Source organism: Phodopus roborovskii, unplaced genomic scaffold (assembly GCF_943737965.1).
Source record: "Phodopus roborovskii unplaced genomic scaffold, PHOROB, whole genome shotgun sequence".
In the NCBI taxonomy this organism is placed as follows: Eukaryota; Metazoa; Chordata; class Mammalia; order Rodentia; family Cricetidae; genus Phodopus; species Phodopus roborovskii.
The window spans coordinates 15,587,440-15,608,326 of NW_026125052.1; the positions used below are offsets into that span (position 1 = coordinate 15,587,440).

The window sequence follows — 20,887 nt, forward strand, 5'->3', positions numbered from 1 at the left end:
CTGAGTTCTGGGATTAAAGGCATGTGCTGCCACCACCCAGCATTAATGTCTTTTAGTACACATTTTTTTTCCCCTAGAGGAGAAAGTACAAAAAAAAAAAAAAAAAAAAAAAAACACACACACACAGAAAATATCAAGTCCAAAGAACAAGTAAGGCTTGGAACTTGATAACTTGATGCTTGTTTGGACATCCCATTTCAGGTCCGTGCTGTGGTTTCCCCAAACTTGACCCATCCTCCTGCTTAGCTGCAAATGTTGGGTTTAATTTTTCTTTCTCAGCTGCATAAGTACAGTGGCAGGCTGTTCATCAGCGAAGCACAGCAGAGCCTCTCTTCCAAGGTTGCCTAGCAACGGTGTGGCCCATCCCCTGATGGACAGGCTGGTGGTCTGCAAGTGGCAGTGTGTGATCTGTAACTCCCTTGAGTTACATGCACCTTTATTATCTCTACTCAAATTTCACTGTAAGTTCTAAGACTAAATCACCTTGGAGCCATTGGACTCAGCCTCATCAGGCAGAGCAGTCTGGGAAACACTGTCCTATGGTTAGTGTGCTTTTTTTCCCTTTGTTTTTAAAATTGTGGGGTGTGTGTGTGTGTGTGTGTGTGTGTACACATTTGGGTTAACAATGCCAGTACCCATGTGGAGGTCAGAGGAGGTCTGTTGCTCTACACCTTATTTATTGAGACAGGGTCTCTCTCTTTATCTATTATCTATCTATCTCTGTAAATCTGGAGGTTGAATGTTTTACCTTCCTTCCTTCCTTTTTCCTAGACAGGGTTTCTCTGTGTAGCCCTGGCTGTCCTGGAACTCATTCTGTAAAACAGGCTGGCCTTGAACTCACAAAGATCCACTTGCTTCTACCTCCCAGGTGCTAGGATTAAAGGTGTGCCACCACTGCCCGACTTGGTCTAGTTTTTGTCTCACTATACAGCTTTAGCTAACCTGGAACTACGTAAACCAGGCTGGCTTTGAACTCAAACTCATAGAGATTCTCCTGCCTCTGCCTCCTGAGTACTGGGATTAAAGGTGTATGCCATCATTCCTAGTGAATCCCCTGCCTGGGTTGACAGCCAGCAATACCCAGCAATCCTATCTCTACCCCCTTCTTCAATATTGGGATTACAGGAACATCCAGCTTTATTTATACATGGTCCTAGGAACTTGAACTCAGGTCCTTATGCTCACAGAGCAAATGCCCTTACCCACTGAGCCACCTCCCCAACTCCCATTCTAGGTTTTGACTTACCTCAAGCACTGGCTGTCACAGCGTGGATAAAGAGGAAAGACAAGACCTGAGGGCCTCGGTTGCTGGCAGGCATGGGAGAAAAGCAACTAAGGATGGGCCTGCCATTCTGCACAGTATTGCTCATCTGTAGCCAGGCAGTTGAGAGCCCTTCTGGTCTAGCCCTTTACCTCTGGATCTATATGGGATAGCCCCATCTTGAAAACCAGCCCTCTCCCCTTTCAGACAAGATGGCTCGACTGTGCATATGCGTGCTCATCTTGGTGCTGGTTCTGGCTACCTTCTCTGAAGCTTCTTGGAAGCCCCACTCCCATCTACAGGATGCATCCTCTGGACCAGGGACCAGCAGGGGCCTGGAACCGCACCAGCTGGACCAGCTGCACCCAGCCTCTCCCCATCGAAGGCAGCTGGGGCTCCAGAGTCCTCAACACTTCATAACAGGTAGGACTGCTGACCCAGTCAGATTTGGCTATGGTTCCCGCATACTGGCCCAACAGTTTCCTGGAGAATAGGCCTCCTCCTCTCCATTCTCACTTCCTGTCACCTCCTCAGACCTGTCCAAGAAGCAGAGGCCACGGATGGAGGAAGAAGAAGAGGCATATGGATGGATGGACTTTGGCCGCCGCAGTGCTGAGGAAGGGGACCAGCGTAACTAGCAACAATCTTCCAGAACCCAAGCACCTCCAGCCACGCCCTGCTCTGTCCTTACATAACATAAAAAAATAAAGTAGCTTCCAGTGTATCATTGAGTTGTGTCATGTGCTTGGCTGGAGAGGGGTTGGGCAGAGACCAGAGAATAACATTAAATAAGAATCTACCTGGGTGGGGCCGGAGAGATGGGCAGAAGTTAAAAGTGCTTACTGCTTTTCCAGAGGATCCTGGTTCGGTTCCCAGCACCCCTATCAGGTGGCTCACAGCTGCCCGCAACTCCATTTCCAGAGACGCAAACCTCAGTCTCACTTCCTTGGACATCTGCACTCACATGCACCTACACACATAAACACATCGTTAAAGACAAGATAAATCTTCAAAAAAATAAAAGATGAGTCAAAACATGTCACTCTTGGCTTAAACCTTCCAAGGCTGCCCACCCCATTTACAATGAACTCATGACTTCTTCTAAAGCCCTGTGCTGGCTCAGCTGCCTTCTTTCTGACCTGGATAATCCAGTGTTTTCCTCCTCGGCTTCCTTTACACACACACACACACACACACACACACACACACACACACACACACGCACGCACGCACACACACGCACACACACACACACCATGCTCTTTCCTGCTTCTTTGGCCTTAGTGTTCCCAGCTCCCGGAATGTTCTCTCAGACCAAACATGGCAGGCTCCCCTTCCTCCCTGAGGTGTCCCTAGGGGATCTGCCATTTCTCTACCTCACCCTTCACAAAAATTTCACATGTGTAGGTGACTTTTTGCCTTCTCAGCAAGCTGGGAAGCTAGGCATGGGACCACATGTCCCTCTTCCCAACGGGTCCATGTCAGACATGCAGGTGAACGGCTGGCACAGGTTTTGTGTCTTAGCCTTTCTTTGTTTTGTGTCCTTAGCCTTTCCTTGGTCTTCAACAGATTCCTGGCAGGTAGTCACTCCACCCAAGAGCTAAAGAGAGGGATTCCTGCCTCTACTCATAAAAGGTTCACAGCTAGAGCTCTGGGATAAAAGACCTCAAGAAAAAAGCAAACAATACCATCGAAAACTAGGATGTATGTTGAGCGTGTGATGTGTACCTTGAAGTGGTGTTTCTGAATACAGGCTCTCAGCATCTTTGTCAAAGAACAATTCATCTGTGGAGAAATGAATCTGGCCATTGCGTCTAAGGGTGGTGAACTATGTGAGAAAGCAAGTATACAATAAAGGCCAATAAAGCAGATTAATGAAGTCTGCCAAGAGAACCCTTTGATGGCATTTCTAGCCTGAAGAAGGTTTGAACTTGCCTCCAGTGATAGACTTTCGTCCTTGGCAGAATGCGGAAGGTTTTTGTTGTTTAAAGCTATCCCTTTTTTAAAAGAAATATTTGTTTATTTTTTGTGTACACATGTGCCTGCATGTATGTGTGTACAGGAACCCTCACAAGTCAGAAGAAGCATTGGATCCCCTGGAATTGGAGTTACAGACAATTGTGAGCTGCCAGATGGATGCTGAGGATTGAACCCGGGTCGTTTGGAAGAGCAGCCAGTGCTCCCAACCACTGAGCCACCTCTCCAGACCCTGGATGCCGAGTTCTGCTTCTAGGCAGCTACCAGAAAAGCAGGAAGCTTTATTTGGAGGGTCATCCTCTTGTTTGCCTTCGGTTTAAAATAGTCCTTACACCAGGGAGGCACATGTTTGGGTATATTTTCATTTCTTCTATGCTTTCTCCCCACTCAGAGGTTGAGTGCTTACTGCTCTTTAGAGATTCCTGACTATAGGACCATTGCTTTGGCCAAACTGGAAATCTGGGGTGCTTAGTACTCCATCAGTGACAGAGAGAGTTGTAAGATAATTATCAGTGCTTCCCCCACACCTTGAATGGCAGGGCTCCATTCAAGACACTGTCCTGCTGTCTCCCAGATTTCTCCAGCAGAGCTCTTCAGTTTGCACAGCAACAGTCTGCTCAGTGACATTCTCTATTGGCTTCTTTCCCTTCCAAATCTCGAAATTTCTCACTCCTATTAGTGCTCCTGGGGCTCCTGGAGGGTCACCACCCAAATAAAATGCCTGCAATCCTGGTTTCAAAGTAGCTGAAACCAAACAAGCTGAAACCAAAACCCAAGCAAAGTATCCTATAGTCCCAGGGGAACGGGAGAGGGGCACGGAGAGGCTAGCCTTTAACTCCAAGCCTTCTAGATCCCCTGGGTTGAACAGTCTCTACCTTGCCGGAGGTGAGCAGCCTCCCCTGCAACGGAGACCTTCCAGAGGCCTCTGTCTCAGTCAGGGCTTCTGTTGCTGCCATGAAACACCATGACCAAAAAGCAAGTTGGAGACAAAAGGGTTTATTAGGCTTACACTTCAATATTGCTGTTCATCACTGAAAAAAGTCAGGACAGGAACTCAAAGAGGGCAGGATCCTTGTGGGTAGGAGCTGACCAGAGGCCATGGAATGGAGCTGCTTATTGACTTGCTGTCCCTGGCTTGCTCAACCTGCTTTCTTACAGAACCCAGGACCAGCAGCCCAGGATGGCACCATCCACCATGGGCTGGGCCCTTCCTCATTGATCACTAATTGAGAAAATGCCTTACAGCTGGATCTCATGGAGACATTTCCTCAACTGAAGTTCCTTCCTCTGATGACTCTAGCTTGTATCAAGTTGACACACAGAACCACCCAGTACAGCATCCCAGAGGCAGACCCCTCAGAAGATGGTTCACCTTCACAGGGTCTGAACCTGTTTGCTTCAGGGCCTCTACACTAGAAACTATGACCGAGCTTGAACATGCAGGCAAGCACAGTCCTGGACAGGGGAGAAAGGCCTACCGACTTCAGCACGTGGCTGGATCTGAGTAATCTGGAGAGATGCACCAGGAGAAGTCAGGGGAACACATAGAGGAGTGGGGTGGGCTTTTGAGGCTGTGGATCACTACAGTGGACCTAACCAAGCAGAAATGGATGAGGGCTCGAGACCTGGACAGCATCTTCATGTGACTTGAGTTTCATCCTAGCAAGGACACCTGGAGCCAGTACTCATGTCTTCCTGGGACAACTCCCTTGGAGCTTGGACAAAACAACCACCTACAGGAACCACATTGAAAATGTCAGCATTGTCTGGGCAGAGTATTGAGAAAGGGATCAAAGGCTGAGAGGTGGTCATGACAGAGCAGAATTATTGTGTAAGACAACGGAACCCAGAAGAGGTTGGAGTTCTCTACAAGGATGCAAGGGCACTCCATAGGACACAGGAATGGAGGAAGGTGAAGCATCAATGAGAAGCTCTCCTAGTTTGCAAGAGACAGTGTTAGCCAAAAGCCTGTGTACTGTCCTGAAACTCTGGAGAAGTGTAGGTCTGAGACCCACATGTCGGCAGAGTTGGTTCTTTCTTAGAGCAATGAGCGAGAATCTGTTTGTCTCCTAATGTCTGATGGCTTGTTGGCAGTCTTTGGCATTGTTTGGCTTATAGGCCTCTGTCTCTATCCGTAGTGTTCATGCAATCTCTCTCTCTCTCTCTATCTCTCTCTCGGTGTGTGTGTGTGTAAAATGTTTACTAAGGATACCAGTCACATAGATTATAGCACACCCTAATGATTTCATCTTAACTAATTACATCTTCATTGATCCTATTCCGAAAGCCACATTCTAACATAGTGGGGATTAGATCTGCACAGGAACTGGGGAGGAGTTACTCATACCTGTAATCCCAGAATCATTAGAACCTGAGGCAGGAGAATTGCCCTGATTCAAGGCCAGCCCAGGCTATAAGTAAGACCTCAAAATATAAAATAGGTGCTGAGAAAGGTCAGCAAATAAGAGCACAGACTTCTCTTCCAGACAACACAACCGGGGTTTCATTCCCACTACTCCCATCTTGGCTCATGACTCTGTAATTCCAGCTCCAAGGAATATGACACTATCTTCTGACTTCTAGGGGCACCAGGCATGTGCATGGTGCATTTACATATGTACAGATCAGACACTTATAGATGGAGGCTAGCAAGGGGTTCCAACCGCAGGCTCGACTGTGGTAGCTTCTACCGTGGTGATTCTATACTTCAAAGAGACAGAGCAGAGGAGCCAAAGGCTGATGGCAGCTGCTGAGCTGGAAACTCGTGATCCTTTGCCTGGCTTCCAAATCCACTTGTGTTCCCAGAATAGCCACTAATCAGGGTGAGTGCACACTGGGGAAAAGAACCCCACCCAGAGTTCACCAGCTAAGCTGTTGAACACAGGGCCTGAGCCAACACTCACCCCCAAAGAACCAGAAGAAGGCCCTGGTGCCTCCGTCCATGTTAGAGGCGGCACAGGGAAGCCAGGAGAATGCCGCACGAGTGTCTCACCATAGGTGCAGAGAGTTCTTAGACATACCTTGTCATTTCTCAGTCTAGGCATGTGCAATTTGGATAGATACACATGACAGCTGGCAGAATATCCATCGTAATTACCCTGCGGTGTGGAATAAGACATCACCACAGTAGGAAAACAAAGTGCAAGCCCCTGAAGCTGCCCTATTGCTCACAGAGCCACATGCCAGGTGAAACAGCAGGGAATTATCCTAAAGACTTCAGGGAGATAGGAGTGGTGTGCCCCATTATACTGCCCAGGCCTGGGTCCTGAATGGCAAGATGGACCATGGCCATCCCGGGAACTACTGCAAACATCAGCAACAACAGTCATGAATATAGACAGATTAGCTGATCTCACAAGAACAGATGAACGCAACCTCTCATACATGCTGACCTAACGAAAATGCATTTTCCATTCTGTCAGGAAGAAGGACTGGAAAGATCTCATCCAGCCAGAGCAGACCACAGTACACATTCAAACATGTTTGGAATGAGCGTCAAAGCACCTGTGGTAGACAGGGATGTCAGACTGTCTGTCTGCACAGTACAGGGGCAGACCCCGAGAGCTGGCAAGCTCTTTCTTATAGGGCCAGATAGAAAATAATTTAGGTGTGGGTCCGTGGTGGTGCATGCCTTTAATCCCAGCACTCTGGAGGCAGAGGCAGGCAGATCTCTGTGAGTTTGAGGCCAGCCCACAGCTACATAGAGAAACCCTGTCTTGAAAAACCAAAAAAAAAAGGAAAATAATTTAGGTTTAGTAAGCTAAGAGGCAAAGTCAGGGAAGGTAGGTAGATTCTCAGGGAAGAATTATATAGATGCTTTCAGCACATGTCTGTAATGATAGCACTGGGGAGATTAAAAGGGTTGGAAGTTCAAGGTCAGCCTGGGCTCCGTAATAACACTCTCTCAAAAAACAAAAATGAAAACAACAATAACAAAAACCACAATTGTATGTAATAAGATTTTTCTTTGGACTACCAGCTCACAAATAATGATATTGAGACTTATTAATGATTATGAAAGACTGATCTTTAGTTTAGGCTTATTTTCAACTAGGTCTTATAAATTATATTAACCCAAAATTTTATTAATCTACATTTGACCACATGGCTTTTACCCCTATTCCCATTCTGTATGTCCAACTAGTTCCATGTCGAGCTGGCATCTCTCCTGTGCCTAGATTTACCTCCTACTCCCCCCTCCTCTCTCTCGGCCTGGAAGTCCTGCCTATACCTCCTGCTTGGCTATTGGCCATTCAGCTCTTGACTAAACCAATCACAGCAATATATCTTCACACAGCATACAAGTATCCCACAACAGTTTCAAAAGTTGTTCCTTTTGTTTGTTTTGTTTGAAATGGGGTCTCATGTAACCATACAGGTGCTATATGGTGCTGGGAATGGAGCCCAGAGCTTCAGACTTGGAGGACAAGCACTCTAACACCTGAATTACAATGTTCATAGTGGCCTATTATAGAGTGATTTCCTTAGAGTTGATGTATTCCATCCTGGAAAAAGCTCACACCTTTACTCATAGCACTTGGGAGACAGAGGTAGATGAATCTCTGCAAGTTCAAGGTCAGCATGGTCTACACAGTGAGTTCCAGGACAGCCACCAGGGCTACAAGAGAAGCCATGCCTCAAGAAAAGAAGTAAAAGAAAACAAAACAAAAAGACTCAGGAAGTAAACAACTGAGAAGTGTCAGGAAGTTCCTGAAACTGAACAGATATACAAGACTCCTCCCTCCCAAGGTTTTATAATCAGCAAGAAGCTATAAGGAGACTCAGACCAGCTAAAGCTGCAAGGTAGCTCCGACCTGTTGAGCTGCCTCCAAGTTGCCCAGTGAATTTCAGAGTTCCGGTTCTCATGAGTCATTGTATTTGGATGGGTTTTCGGTGATGCAACTGCTCTTGAGTCATGCCTGCTCCTGTAAGCAGTCCCTCACCCACGCTCCTGTAAGTAACTCCAATAAACTCATGGGTTCACCAAATTGAACTTCAGTGATAGTGTCACTTTGTTCTTTGTCTGTAATGAATAGACATTTGTGTCACATCTTAGGAAAAAGTATCTGGAGCAGGGCAATGTAGCTCAGTTGGTAGAGTGCTTACCTAACATGCACAAAGGCCTGATGTCAGTCCCCACTACTCTATAAACTGGGCAGCGTGGTATGCACATAAAATCCCAGCACTGGGAAGAGAGGCAGGAGGACCAGGTTGAAGGTCATACTTGACTGAATATGGAGTTGAGCCTACCAGAGATTCAGTCTCAAAAAAAAAAAAAAAAAAAAAAAAAAAGCTTTAAAAAAATATAAAATTACAGGACTAGGGGTGTAGCTCCATGGCAGAGCACTTCCTAAGCATGTGTGAGGCCCTGAGCCCAATCTCCAGCACCACAAAAAAAAAAAAAAAAAAAAAAAAAAAAAAATATGGTTACAGCTACTTCTTGGCCATGTTTGGGTCTTCCTATTTTCAGGCCAACGAACAAAGTAAATGACCATCAGGGGTTACTGTCCCTGCTTTCCACGAAGGAAAACCTCATGTCAGGGACAAGAAGGAACATGTCTGGGATTCAGGGGCCTGTTTGGTGGGGGTGGGGGTGCTCTTGGTGCTTCTAGTCTCATAACCATAAGTAGGAAATTCAAACAGACTGGCCTGACATAGGCAGCGTGACCAAGGTTTAAGAGTGCAGATCTAGGTCAGGCCACCAGGAAGGCAATGTTAACCAGCCAGAGGGTTCCCGGGGAGGAGAATGCACAGTCGGGTTCATTAGAGGAATAGCCACGGCTTATAGCATTCTATACCATTTATCTTTTGGCTGTTTTTTTGTTTGGTTTGGTTTTTGAGACAAGGCCTCACTGTTTAGCTCTGGCTGGCTTAGGACTTGCTATGCAGAACAGGCTGACCTCCACCTCCCAGAGACCCACCTGTCTCTCTGCCTTCCATGTGGTGGGGTTAAAGATGTTCACCACCATATGTTTCTGGTCGCGTGCATATATATATGCCACAGTGTGAATTAATCTGGTTGTCTTGCTCTTTATGTGTGTGTGTGTGTGTGTGTGTGTGTGTGTGTGTGTGTGTGTGTGTGTATGCAGGTATAGACACATGTACAGATGATCAGAGGCCAGAGGAGAATATTGGGCATCCCACCTTATAACCTCAGCTTTAAGCCTACAAGACCTGACCTCTGACTAAGCCTTGAACTAGCCAAAAAGCCCCAGTGAGCCTCCTGTTTCCACTCTCTATGGTGCTGGGGATTCAGAGTCTCAGGCTTGCATAGGAAGCACTGTTTTGTTTTGTTTTGTTTTGAGGCAGGGTTTTCCTGTATTGCTTTGGAGCCTATCCTGTAACTAGCTCCGTAGTCCAGGCTGGCCTCAAACTCAGAGATCTGCCTGCCTCTGCCTCCCATGTGCTGGGATTAAAGACTTGCACTCTAACGTCCAGCCCATACCAAGCACTCTTACCCACCGAGCCATCTCTCTAGCCTCTACTTTCCTTGTTTGGTTGTTTTGTTGGAAATAGTCTTGCAGTGAGCCCAAATTGGTCTTGAACTCCTGATTCACCTGTTTCTGCCTCCCCATGCTAAAATTACAGGTGCCTGAGAGAGGCAGAGAAAATTGAATCTTTGTAGGTTTGAGGCTAACCAGTTTCAAAAAGAAGGGGAAAAGGTAACACTAGATATTTACCCTGTAGCACTATAAATTGTAAATATATAACTTTCCTTCCTATAGGATTTATAGCTAAGAATTATCTTGACTCTCATAGGCTAAGACAATTTGAATTTGGACTTTGGTTTTTTCAAGACAGGGTTTCACTGTATGTGTAATCTTGGCCATCCTGGAACTCACTCTGTAGACCAAGCTGGCCTCGAACTCCAAGATCTGCTTGCCTCTTCCTCCAGAGTAATGGGATTAAAGGTGTGCACCACCATGTCTGTCATGAACTTTTGAGTATTGTTAACTGTTAAAAGATTTGGGGGAGGTCTTTTTTTTTCTTTCATTTTTTTGGAGGTAGAATCTGTCCTGGAAATCTCTGTAGACCAGGCTGGCCTCAAACTCAGAGATCTGCCTGCCTCTGCCTCCTGAGTGCTGGGATTAATGGTGATTTGGGGGGTTCTTAGAAATAGACTGAACATATCAACTAACTGATAGGAGCCTTTTTGAAATCATGAGTGGGTTATTATTGTTTGGATATGAAGAATCCCCCCCCCAAAGTCTCCTAAGTTGAGAGACCACTTGGGTCTCAAACGTCTCCACGTTAGCTTCCTGTTACTTCCCCTCTCCGTAAGACATTTCTTGAGGTGTCTCCGAGATGAGCTATGCATTCCTGTTCCAGGGTTAGGGGTTTGATCTAAGCCAGACAGCAACTCTGCTCCCATTTCATCCATTTAACCAGAGCACAGGGACCCAATCCCAGGGATGTCAGGGTCAGGAAAGAGAGCTGGCCAGCTTCAAAGACCTGGGTTCAAACCCAGCTATAGCTGGCTATTAGACGCCTGGATCACTGAAACTGTCGGGGCCCCCATCTCACCACTGACAAGTGCAGGGAACATCACCTGACATTGCTCCCACAAGTTTTAGGGTACCGGTCGTAGGGTGTGGCTTCAGTTCGAAGACATGATCCTTATAAGGAAAAGGAAATCTCTCTCTCTTCTCTTGGGTGGTAGTCTAAGACCTGATGGCAGCATCCTGTATCACAGCATCCTGTGCCTTAGGGACAGAAGACCACTGGTGGCTCTTTACCTCCACTGTGTGAGTGTTCCCCAAATAAATATTCGTCATTCTTTTATTCAGGCATTGGTGGACTTCCTTAATCTGCCCTCACACAGCAGTGGGTCATATGCACTTATATTTAATAAGAGTCCTTGGTATGTCATTCAGTATTTACCCATCTTCTCTCCACTGTACACACACACACACAGACACACACACAGACACACACACACACACACACTTCCTAAGAAACACCGACTGAGACAGGTCAGGTAACTCACAAGCTCTTTATTTCCACGTTGGCACATACATCGATACAAAGGCTGACAACTACAAGACTGTGAAGCACTGTGGGAACAGGACAGGCACCGAGGCCACGGCTATGTATGAGCAAAGATGTGGGAAAGGGCAGAGCTCTAGAGGGAAACTCACAGGCCACAGGAGACGGACACGCCACTGGGCAGAGGGACCCCTCCGCCACCCCCACTCAGATACACTTCACGGTACACACGGTGATAGGAATAGGGGAAGGACAGTGGACAGCAAAAAGAGCCAGGTTCCAACAGCCAACCAGGACTGGGGAGGTCCCTTTATGTGAGTGGCTCGAGGGGTAAAGAGGGTCCTCCCAATAACTGCCTACCCTAGAGACCTGGGCCCCCACCCCGGCCACTCGTAACCCATCTCACAGCTGGGTCTGGTAGCCAGCCAGTCCGCCCACAGGTTGCTTCCGCCCCCAGGGTCCCAGTAGCCACAGCTTTGGTACCAGTCTCAGAATGAGGAACTGGGGTTCTTTCCGACTGTCCTAGACAAGGGTGGAAGCTTGGGCCTAGGCCTATTAGGACCGAGAAAGGCCTGCTGACAGGCAGGCAGGCGTGAGGTCCTGTTTCAGAGGAAGGGAAGGAAGGGTGGGACTTGGCCAGGCAGCAGAAGGAGGGGTCTCAAGCTGACTGTGGGGCCCCTGCAGGCTGCTGGGAAACAGCACAGCCTGGAAGAGAAGCGGGTGGATGTGAACCAGGAGCCCGATCCACCTCAGACCCAGTGGGCCGTGTGTCAGGAGGGGACCAAAAACCACCACAGTTATTCAGGTTTCCCGTCATCAGTCACAGAAGTGCTGACTCCATTTACAACCCCCACTGGTGCCAAAAAAAAAAAAAAAAAATCAGAGTGTGACAGCGGGCGGGCCAGACATGAAAGGCGGCCGCCAACACATTACAAACTTCAGGTGGAACGCAGGAGCTGTGCGTAGCAGGGAGACCAGACCAGGGTTTCACTACTCACAGACAGGCACCGGCTCAGGTCTGCTCCCAGCTGTGTGACCTTGGACAAGCCAGCTCAGCTCTCTGAACTTTGGGTCCCTCTTCTAATAAATGGTGCACGACAGTATTTACCTACCCACAGGGGTGTGAGGGCAGGAGGAACCATCACAAGGAAAAGAAAGATCCAGGGCCAAATCATCTGAACTCGCAGACAGCTCCTCATAGGCAGGGCCTAAAAGGCCTGCCCTCAGAGCATGCAACTCTCAAAATCCAGGATTTCTAGATAAGCAAAGGAGCCCCTGACCCACCCTATCACCCTGCAGGAGCCCCTCAACTCACCGGGTGGGGTGGGGGACTGGTCTGACTGTGGCCCCTGCTGGCAGAGAGGCTTTTGTCCCAGGCCTAGGTGGCCCCAGAAGGCCCCTCTTTCTTCCAGGCACTATGAGAGTGAGTGGCCCTGTCCTCCTCCAGCCTTTAAGAGTCCTGGGTCAGCACCCTGGGCTGCTGATCCAAGATCCCCCCTCCCGCATTGTTTGCTGCAGGGCTGGGGAGTTTTGGGAGTGGAGGAATTAGGGATGAAGGACAGGAGAAGGGTGGATAGAGACAGGGAGTTGAGGTACGAAGGGGGCATATAGTCCAGCCCTGATCCCCAGTGCGGGCCCCCAAGAAGAAGGTAGATGGGCAGCAGCTGACTCTTGTACACAAACTCCGTCTAGATGAGCACTGAGGTACGGTTCTAGCCAAGGGGGACTGGAGGTGCCTGTGTAAATAGTATGCAAAGTCCATGCAAATCAGCACACTGAGCGGGACCAAGATGAGGTAAATGAGCATTTGGGGGGCTCATGTACCCTCACCTCTCACAAGGTTGATGGCCGGAAGCTGGTCCCACTGGCAGGAGGGTGTCCTCTGCGGGAGCACTCACCTTTCGGGACTGCCTTCTGCTTCTGCTGCCGCTTAGAATGGGCATCCTGCCAGCTGGACAGCTGCTGGAGGACATACTTCATGTCCAGGTGGGAAGGGCCCAGGCCACTGGCCTCCAGGGCAGAGGCCACCACATTCATCCTTGTGGTTTCATCCAGCTCCGGTTCTACCTCCTCCCAGGCCTCGGTCTCCTCAGACGCCTGCTCTGCCTCTTCTGCCAGCCCTTCCTCAGCGGTTCCCACCTCTTCTATGGCCCCCAGCTCCTCCTCCGGCACCAGCTCCTCTGGAGTTTCAAAATCTTCGGGTGGCTTGAGATCTTGTGGCTGAGGGGGTGGTGGCACCGCCCCCTGCCCCTGCTCTCGCTGCTCCTCCTTGCAGTGGATGTCACACCTAGGCAGGGACACGGTGGGGTCACCCACACTGCAGTTCCCCGGCACTTAACTCCACTCCCCAGGACTCTCCCACCAGGGACTTCTGAGGAGGACATCCCAACCGCATCCCTACCCCTCAGCTCTCTGTGAGTTCTCTTGTCCTGCCTTAGTCTACAGACTCTCATGGTCCTCCCTAGCTCTGTCCCAGACAGAAGTGAAGGAAAAGAGAATCATCTTCAGGGTGCCTAATACCGTAAGCCCATGCCCCTTTGCAGGACGGAGGAGGGTCAGTATCAAACAGGTTCCATCCTCCCGTCCACTCCCCACCCTCCTGTCTAAACATGAGCAACTGGGATACTTCATCCCAGAGCCAGTTGTCATAGAAATGAATCCACTGTGGTCAGGCTCACACGGGTCAGGTGACACAAAGAAGCCAAACTGGGACTGAGTCCCAGATGTTCCCAACGGCTAGGCCATTCACAGTCAGTTCATGGTCAGGTGAAGGAAAGAAAAGCTTTGGTCTTTACATAGAGTAGCCTTAAGTGTAACAGCCACCTAGGAGTCGTCCATCTGAACAAAAAGGGAACAGCCCATTCCCAAAACAACTTTCCGGTGAGCAACACCCCCAAAACACACCTTCCCAGAGTTTTCCAGTCACAGAACCAGCAACAAGCTGTTGTCTGGCTGCTGCAATGTGAAATGAGATGATGCGGAGCCCTTAGCCAGGGTACCCCAGGCTTGATGTCTCCCCACAGCCATCCCCTAAGTCCCAAACAGAAAACAGGACCTGCAGTGTACTAAGGAAGCTCACACTGCAAAGTCTGTGGGGCACAAACATGTTGAAAAGTCACAGGAAGCCGGGCATAGTGACACACTAAATCCCAGCACTGGGAAGGTAAAGGCAGGCCGGTCTCAAAGTTCAAGGCCAGCCTGGTCTACAGAGTGAGTTCCAGGACAGTCAGGGCTACACAGAGAAGAAACCCTGTCTTGTAAAGACAAAAACAAAAGACACACAGTCCATAGAGGAGAGGAAGGGATTAGGCAGTGTGAATGGGGGAGGGTGGTCACCAGGGGAAGCAACTGAGGTCGGGACATGAGGGTCAATCATGCCCCACTCAGAGAAGCTAGTTGCCACTGGGTAAAATAAAGTATGCATAGCTGAACCAAGCCTTGATCCCAGCCACCACGCACCTCTCCATGAAATACGCAGGGTCAGTGATGATCTTCCTTAGGGATGTTCGGAGCTCCTCAGCTAGCGTCTCTGGGAAACTCGGAAGTGCATCCTACAACAGAGGAGAGGCATTCCACTCCCACACTCACAGAAAAAAAAAATCTGAGGGCAGAAACCAGCCAGCAGGGCTGAAACACAGGGTACCCCAACATCAAAGGGGGCATCCTCACCAGAGGCACGCTGTATCCGTAGTGGGTGACAGAACCAGTAGGCATAGAGGAGCGATGGCGATGGTTCTTTCCATCCTCATGGCGCTCACGAAGCCTGCTCCCATAATCCTGCGTGTGGGAGCCTGCTCGAAAGCTCTGCTAGGATCCAGGGGTACCCAGTTAGGAGCTCTGCCTGCTTTCACATTAGGCAGAGGGAAGGGCCCCTGCTCTACATCCAAACAGTGAGTGAGATTCAGGGTGACCCTGGACAAGACCCATTCCATTCAGGCCTCAAATGAACTGCTACCTGCTGAGCCATAAGCGGGTCAGGGTGGGAGCCTGCATGTTGTTTGTCTTTTGTGGAGAGCCAGCAGTCCCCAGGGGCCTGCATCCCAGATCTGGGTCAGGGACACATGGGACCTCACCTCTGAGTGGACTCCCTTCTCCGAAGCCAGCTGCTGCTGCAGTTTCTCTGTCTGGGCTCCATACTGGAAGGAAGCAGGACACGTGAGACCCCCACCCCCAAGGCCTCCCACTCCTGTACTCCCAGCCCCAACAGTCTTCTGACATCAGGGAGCTTTGGACGGTCCTTTTAGGAGGAAGTCACATGGAATGGGAGTCATGAAGTGGGGGTCACGCAGCCCGGTACCTGGGAGAGAGATCCTGTGAGAGCTCGGTTAGGGACATGACTGGGCAGGTTGAATGGCTCTCTAGTTATCACCGGAAGGCCTTTGGGCCTGGCAGAGCCCAGAGCTATGGAGGGCAGGGTAGGGAGAGGAGGCTCGGGGGGTTCCAGGAGCCTTGATAAAGGAAAGGGACTTCCACAGTGCAGCTTACAGACTGACAACGCTGTTGTAGCTTGGCGATCTCGGCCTGCAGCTGGGTGATCTCCTTCTGCTGCCGCTCATAACCCTCCAGCCTCAGCACCAGCACCTCCGAGAGCTCTGCCATCTGCTGGCTGGCTTCAGCTACAGAAAGAGCACAGGTCAGTCCTGGCTCTGGGCCTCTGTCCCGCCCCTCAGGGGTCCCATGGGGCTTTGGCACTCTTTGCTCGGGTCTTCATCAGAAATGGCTTATCAACGCAGAGCAGGGACTGGGGGGGGGTATGGTTGGTAAGACCTGAACCCAGCCCACACGGAGCTCCAGTACAGTGGAGACAGGCAGTTAGGGGAAGGAACTCACAATCCCAAATAGTATGGGCTACAATGGAGCCAGTGTGAAGGGGGGGGGGGGGGAACAGCAGTAGAGAAAGGGGTATCACAGGTAGAGCGTCTGACTCAATCCAATGCTGCAAAGCCTGGGAAGGGCTGTGGAAGGAACCACTGGTTAAGTGAGCCCCACCACACAAAGGAAGATGAAGAGTGTGGTCCGTGAGAGGGGCTGGGGCAGTGAGCGGAAGACCCAATCACAAAGGTGGGAGAAGGACCGGGATTATCCTTTGACCAGTGGGAAGATGGAACCAGATCTGGCTTCAGAAAACTCATCTGGGCTGTAGGAAAAAGAACCTGGATGGGCAGAGACATCCCACTGTGTATCATGAGGTGTCAGGGGCTAGAGACACTGAGACTTGAGAGTCCTGGAGTGCAGGGGGAAGGAAGGTCAGGGATGAGGTGAGGAGATAGCAGAGGCTAAATGCTACCCTTTTGAGCCTGCATCTCAGCAAGCAGGCTTGAGGTCCTCAGGAGACAGACAAAGCCCAGGTTGGTCCTAGGCTGTGAACTCCCCCAGTCCTAAATGCCCAGACTCTGGCAGCTCCTGGCTCCCTCCCCACTGTCCCATCCACCTTCCCAGTGTGTGTAATTCCAGTGCTGGGATTAGGGTGTGCACCACCATGCTTGGATTACAGGTGTGCACCACCATGCTTGGCAATGGTGCTTCACCTAATTGTCATAAAGCCTTAGATGACAAGCAGCAGGTCCTGGTTATTAACCCTCCTCCTAAAGAGGGGCATTCAGAGGAGCCAAGGGATTTGTCTGCGCTTACACAGCTGCAGAGTCCCAGAGCCAGGATCTCAGCTCAGATCTCACGTCTCCAAACCCTGAATTCTTTCCACCACCCCTCGGGATAGTGCCCCACCCCGGATCACTGAGCCACGTACAGAACTGCTCCACGCATTCCAGAATGAGCATCTGCTCCTCATCTTCCAGGTTGTCAAGGTGAGAGGCCTGGAGGAAAGGAAAGAGGAAGGGGCAAGGCTGTCACCGTCCCCTGCCAAAGGGCGTGGCCTCCTCCCTGTCCTCACCTCCTCTCGCAGGTGGTCATTCTCTTCCTCCAGGAGCTTGAGCTTCTGCTGCAGAGCTTCCAGCTGTGGGCAGCGGTGCTGTGTCTCCACCTTAGGGGGCCTGGCAATGGGGAGGGGCATGGATGACAGGGGTCCCAGTCCCCAAGGTTTCCCCATACTAGATAAGGATGGCAGTGTCAGCAAGTCCCAACAGCTCTCCCCACCCCAGTCTACAAATCAGCCAACTGAGGCTCTGAGAAGGGACGGTCCAGGCACAAAGGCAGAACACATACGGCTTGGGGGCACCGTAAGGATGATCATGCTGCTGATCTTGATCCCTCTGTGCTTCCTGTTCCTCCCCTTCAGCCTCTTCCTCTTCTTCCTCCTCTTCATCCTCCTCATCATCATCAGAGTCCGAGTAGAGCTGAAGGAGGTCATCTCGCAGGTTCACTTGCTTCCGGAGATGTAAGATCTAGGCGAGGAGAGAGAAGCCACCGAAACGTGAGGATGAAGGTACAGAACAGATGCTAGTTTCGGGGAGAAAACACACTGACCCCCTCCCCTTCTCCCTCAGGTACCCAGATACCTCCTCCCTGGCTGAGCCCAGCATTGTTTCCAGCTTGTTATTCTCCTCCATCAAAGCACTGTTCTGTTTTACCAGGGACTGGCCGATGCGAGCAGCTGTGTTCAGGTCCCGTTCTTTCTGTAAAAGGAGAGCCACCCATTCATAGGTTCCCAATTTCTGGGACCTCCCAAACAGGAGGGAGAAACTGGGGCTAGGCCACAAGAAAGCTTCTCCAACACCTGGTACTAGGTCAGAGACTATTAACCAACTCTGGGGTCTGACTCAGTTTCCCATCATGGGGAAATAAAATAAGGTCAGCCCACACTGGCCACTAGTCTTCCAGGAGAGGGGCCCTCAAGCTGGCCCCCAGGCAAATAAAAAACAGACAAAATCCCTAAGTCCTGCAGGGCAGTTAAAACGAGGGCTGGCCTGGATGAGGAAGGAAGGACCCACCTCTTCCAGCAAATACAGCATCACCTTGATATCATCTTCGGTGATCTTCTTCGTGGGAGGCGGGTTAGGACACAGTGCTGCAGGAGGAAAGGCCTGAGTGGGTCAGGGAAAGGAGCCAAGGCTGCTCACAGCCACTGTGTCCCTCCCTCAAAGGTCATGGAGCCAGGAGACTGAGATCATCCAGCCCTAGTACCCTCTCCACGGCTCCGGATCTCAACACTCCTGCTTCATTAGGAAGAGCCTGAGTACTGTAAGAGCAAAACCATCCTCCTGGTTCAGAAACTGGACTCCGAGGACCCCTGGGTCCTTGGTCCCTAGAGGTATAAATTCAGGGGAAATAACAGCTGCAGACTGACTCCTCATGCCTGACCCAATCTGCATCGAAGCCAGCTCAATAGAGCCTCCTCGGTCATAAAAACAAATGCAATCACCCATCTTACACCTGTTGCGTGTGGCAAGAAGGCCAAAGAGACTTCTTCAGCACCCAGAAGCGGGCACCTGAGTCTAAAATTGCCCCCGCCCAGAAGAGGAGGGACAGAAGCCCAGTGCCCAGCCTACTCCTCCCGCCTCAGCCCTGCACCAGGAAAACACTACCCAGACCCCTGCAGCCAAGTAGTGGTCAAAAGCTCCCCCCTCCACCCACCCACGCAGGCTGATCCCACGGGCTAGCGCAGGCTCAGAACGCGACCAGCAACTCCCTCCGGCGGCCCCCGCCCCTTTCCTGGCACTGCGGTAGACGGAGGTGTGGAGGGGGGTACAGAGAGTGCGCAGATCTGCACAGCAACAGGCGCGAAGAGGGGGCGGGGAGCGCCCAAGCCCTGGACCTGACGCACCCACAAAAATCGTGGAACCCGAAAAAGAGGAAGAGATGGGAAAGGGAAACTAAAAAGGCACCGCGGACAGCGATCTCGCGGGGGCGGGGCTCCTGAGTACCTCCTCTCCGAGATGCCCTAGTAGCAGCCAGTGAGGGATCCCATAGACTCAGTTTACCTTCCTGCAGCTCTCGAATAAACGCCGCGCGCTCAGGGCCGGACACGCCGGGCCTCCTGCCGATGTAGGCGGCTGGCGTCTTCCAGATCCCCTCGGCCTTTCCAGATCCCAGGCCAGTGGCCCGGGGACCATAAGGTCCCTGAAATACGTAGCGGGTCCATGGCGCGTCCGAATTGCCGACGATCATGGACCGACAAAAGCTTCCTGTCTTGACTCGGGATCCTGGAGCTCGCTGTCCGGACCCGGTTCCCTGCGCCGGAGCAGGTTTGGGCTCCGCCGAGGACTCCGGGGCCGGACTAGCTGCAGGCTCGGTCGCGGGGGTGCCTGCTGCTGGGTCCCCCGACCCTGTCCCGTCCCCCGCACTGCTTTGCACCTGTTCCTTCGGGCGCATCTTGACTCCCGCAGTGGGCTGCCGCAGCCGAGCCTTTATAACCTGTGCCCGGAGCGGGCTCCACTGGGCTGTACCACGCGTGTTGCTAGGGGTGACAGAAGATAATGTAGTGGTGCTGAGGACTCGGGATCGTGAGGGAGAGAGAACGCAGCAACGGTGATGGACCATGAAATAAAATACTGAAAAGAGGAAAGAAAGAGATGAGCAAGTTTCCAGTTGGTTCTGCGGGATCGAGTTTACGGTGAAGAGCTCCTGTCCCTTTCCATCCTCTGAGAATGGTTCTGTCCAAAGCCGTCGCTTCCCTGGACTTGGGCCGAGGGACCCCGAGCTTCTGTCTAGAAGCAGCTCCCCCTCCCAGCTTACCCCCACTCCCAGCTTACCTCTCCCCCCCCCCCCCCCGCTTCCAGGTGCCTTTTCTGTTGTTGTGCCCAATGTTGAATAGAGGCCAGGGCGACCTGCAAGTCTGTGTCTTCCCAGGTGGAATAAACGAGAAATGCAAACTCTGGTATAGCTTTCAACGTGTTGCGTGTCACCCACAGGTCCTCGCTCACACTCCCGCACTCGCCCCTGGATGTCTTCCATCTTAGTGTGTTCATTCGTTCTTTATTCCCAACCCTAATTCTCAAGGCTATCGTCCTTGTTGTTCAGAGACTCCAGAAAGAGCTTCTTCTGGGGAGATATGGCTTAAATGTTCAGCTGTGACCACTCTTCCAGGATCCCCCCTCGCCCCCGCACGCTCCCGCACGCCCGGCACACCCCCTCTCCCCAAAGCATCCGTTATCTCCAGGTCTGAAATGACCGATGTCAGTCTTCAAGACCTATGCTCTTCAGCCCATGGATGGTGTGCTCCCCAGAAAACTGGATACCTTGGAAGGTTGCTCTAAGTCCTGAATTAACTGGGGTAGGGGTGGGAGCCAAGCAAGGCAGTAGCCATTTCTACACGTTTAGTCTGGGAGACAGGCTAAAAGGAGATCGGTGATTCATTGACTAAGGTCTCAAAAATCATTCTTGATGTCCTCCATTCTGCTCCACTGTCTTCCAGTTGCCAAGCCTACTGACTTTACCTTTTTACAAATATGTATGCCTCCTGAGTGCTGGGATTAAGGCACCACCACTCTCTGCTGATTTTAAATTTTTGTTTGTGATATATGAATGTGTCCATGTCTGTGGATGGAAGCCAGTGGTCAACATCAGGTGTTGCCTATCGCTTTCCACCTCATTTTTTGAGACAAGGTCTCTCACCGAACCTGGAATTCAGTACTTTGACTATCTGGTCAGTGAGACCCAGGCATCCACTTAACTCCACCCCACCCTCAACCCTGGGGTTTATAGACCGGTGCCTTAAATGGGTGTTAGGGATCTAAACACAGGCCCTTATGCTTACACAGCAGTTTG

General features: G+C 50.8%; 2 protein-coding genes across 3 annotated transcripts; one reads left to right on the plus strand and one right to left on the minus strand.

Moving 5' to 3' along the window:
• The first annotated feature begins 1,471 nt into the window (after nucleotides 1–1,471).
• Gast (gastrin) lies at nucleotides 1,472–1,975 on the plus strand. Its single transcript, XM_051176956.1, has 2 exons — nucleotides 1,472–1,684; nucleotides 1,796–1,975. Exons 1-2 carry the CDS (start codon nucleotides 1,474–1,476, stop codon nucleotides 1,897–1,899), a joined length of 315 nt encoding a protein of 104 aa, XP_051032913.1. The 5' UTR covers nucleotides 1,472–1,473; the 3' UTR covers nucleotides 1,900–1,975.
• Nucleotides 1,976–12,908: 10,933 nt separating this feature from the next.
• On the minus strand, nucleotides 12,909–19,631 carry Hap1 (huntingtin associated protein 1). 2 transcript variants are annotated; one of them, XM_051176635.1, is made up of 11 exons: nucleotides 19,102–19,631; nucleotides 18,112–18,188; nucleotides 17,680–17,796; nucleotides 17,387–17,565; nucleotides 17,115–17,214; nucleotides 16,971–17,037; nucleotides 15,710–15,840; nucleotides 15,298–15,360; nucleotides 14,894–15,031; nucleotides 14,684–14,775; nucleotides 12,909–13,511 (listed from the first exon to the last, which is right to left on the minus strand). In XM_051176635.1, the coding sequence occupies exons 1-11, from the start codon at nucleotides 19,490–19,492 to the stop codon at nucleotides 13,058–13,060; spliced, it is 1,809 nt and encodes a 602-aa protein (XP_051032592.1). In that variant the 5' UTR covers nucleotides 19,493–19,631; the 3' UTR covers nucleotides 12,909–13,057. The 2 variants fall into 2 exon arrangements, with proteins under 2 accessions (XP_051032592.1, XP_051032598.1); XM_051176641.1 differs by having other exon boundaries at nucleotides 14,894–15,028; nucleotides 19,102–19,523.
• Between the last annotated feature and the right edge of the window lie 1,256 nt (nucleotides 19,632–20,887).

Coding starts and splice junctions, on each gene's coding strand:
- Gast (XM_051176956.1), top strand. CDS start 1,474: ATGGCTCGACTGTGCATATGCGTGCTCATCTTGGTGCTGGTTCTGGCT. Junction 1,685..1,795: donor TCCTCAACACTTCATAACAG/GTAGGACTGCTG, acceptor TCACCTCCTCAG/ACCTGTCCAAGAAGCAGAGG.
- Hap1 (XM_051176635.1), bottom strand. CDS start 19,492: ATGCGCCCGAAGGAACAGGTGCAAAGCAGTGCGGGGGACGGGACAGGG. Junction 17,215..17,386: donor CCTTACGGTGCCCCCAAGCC/GTATGTGTTCTG, acceptor CCCCATTGCCAG/GCCCCCTAAGGTGGAGACAC. Junction 15,032..15,297: donor AGAAGGGAGTCCACTCAGAG/GTGAGGTCCCAT, acceptor CCTGGATCCTAG/CAGAGCTTTCGAGCAGGCTC.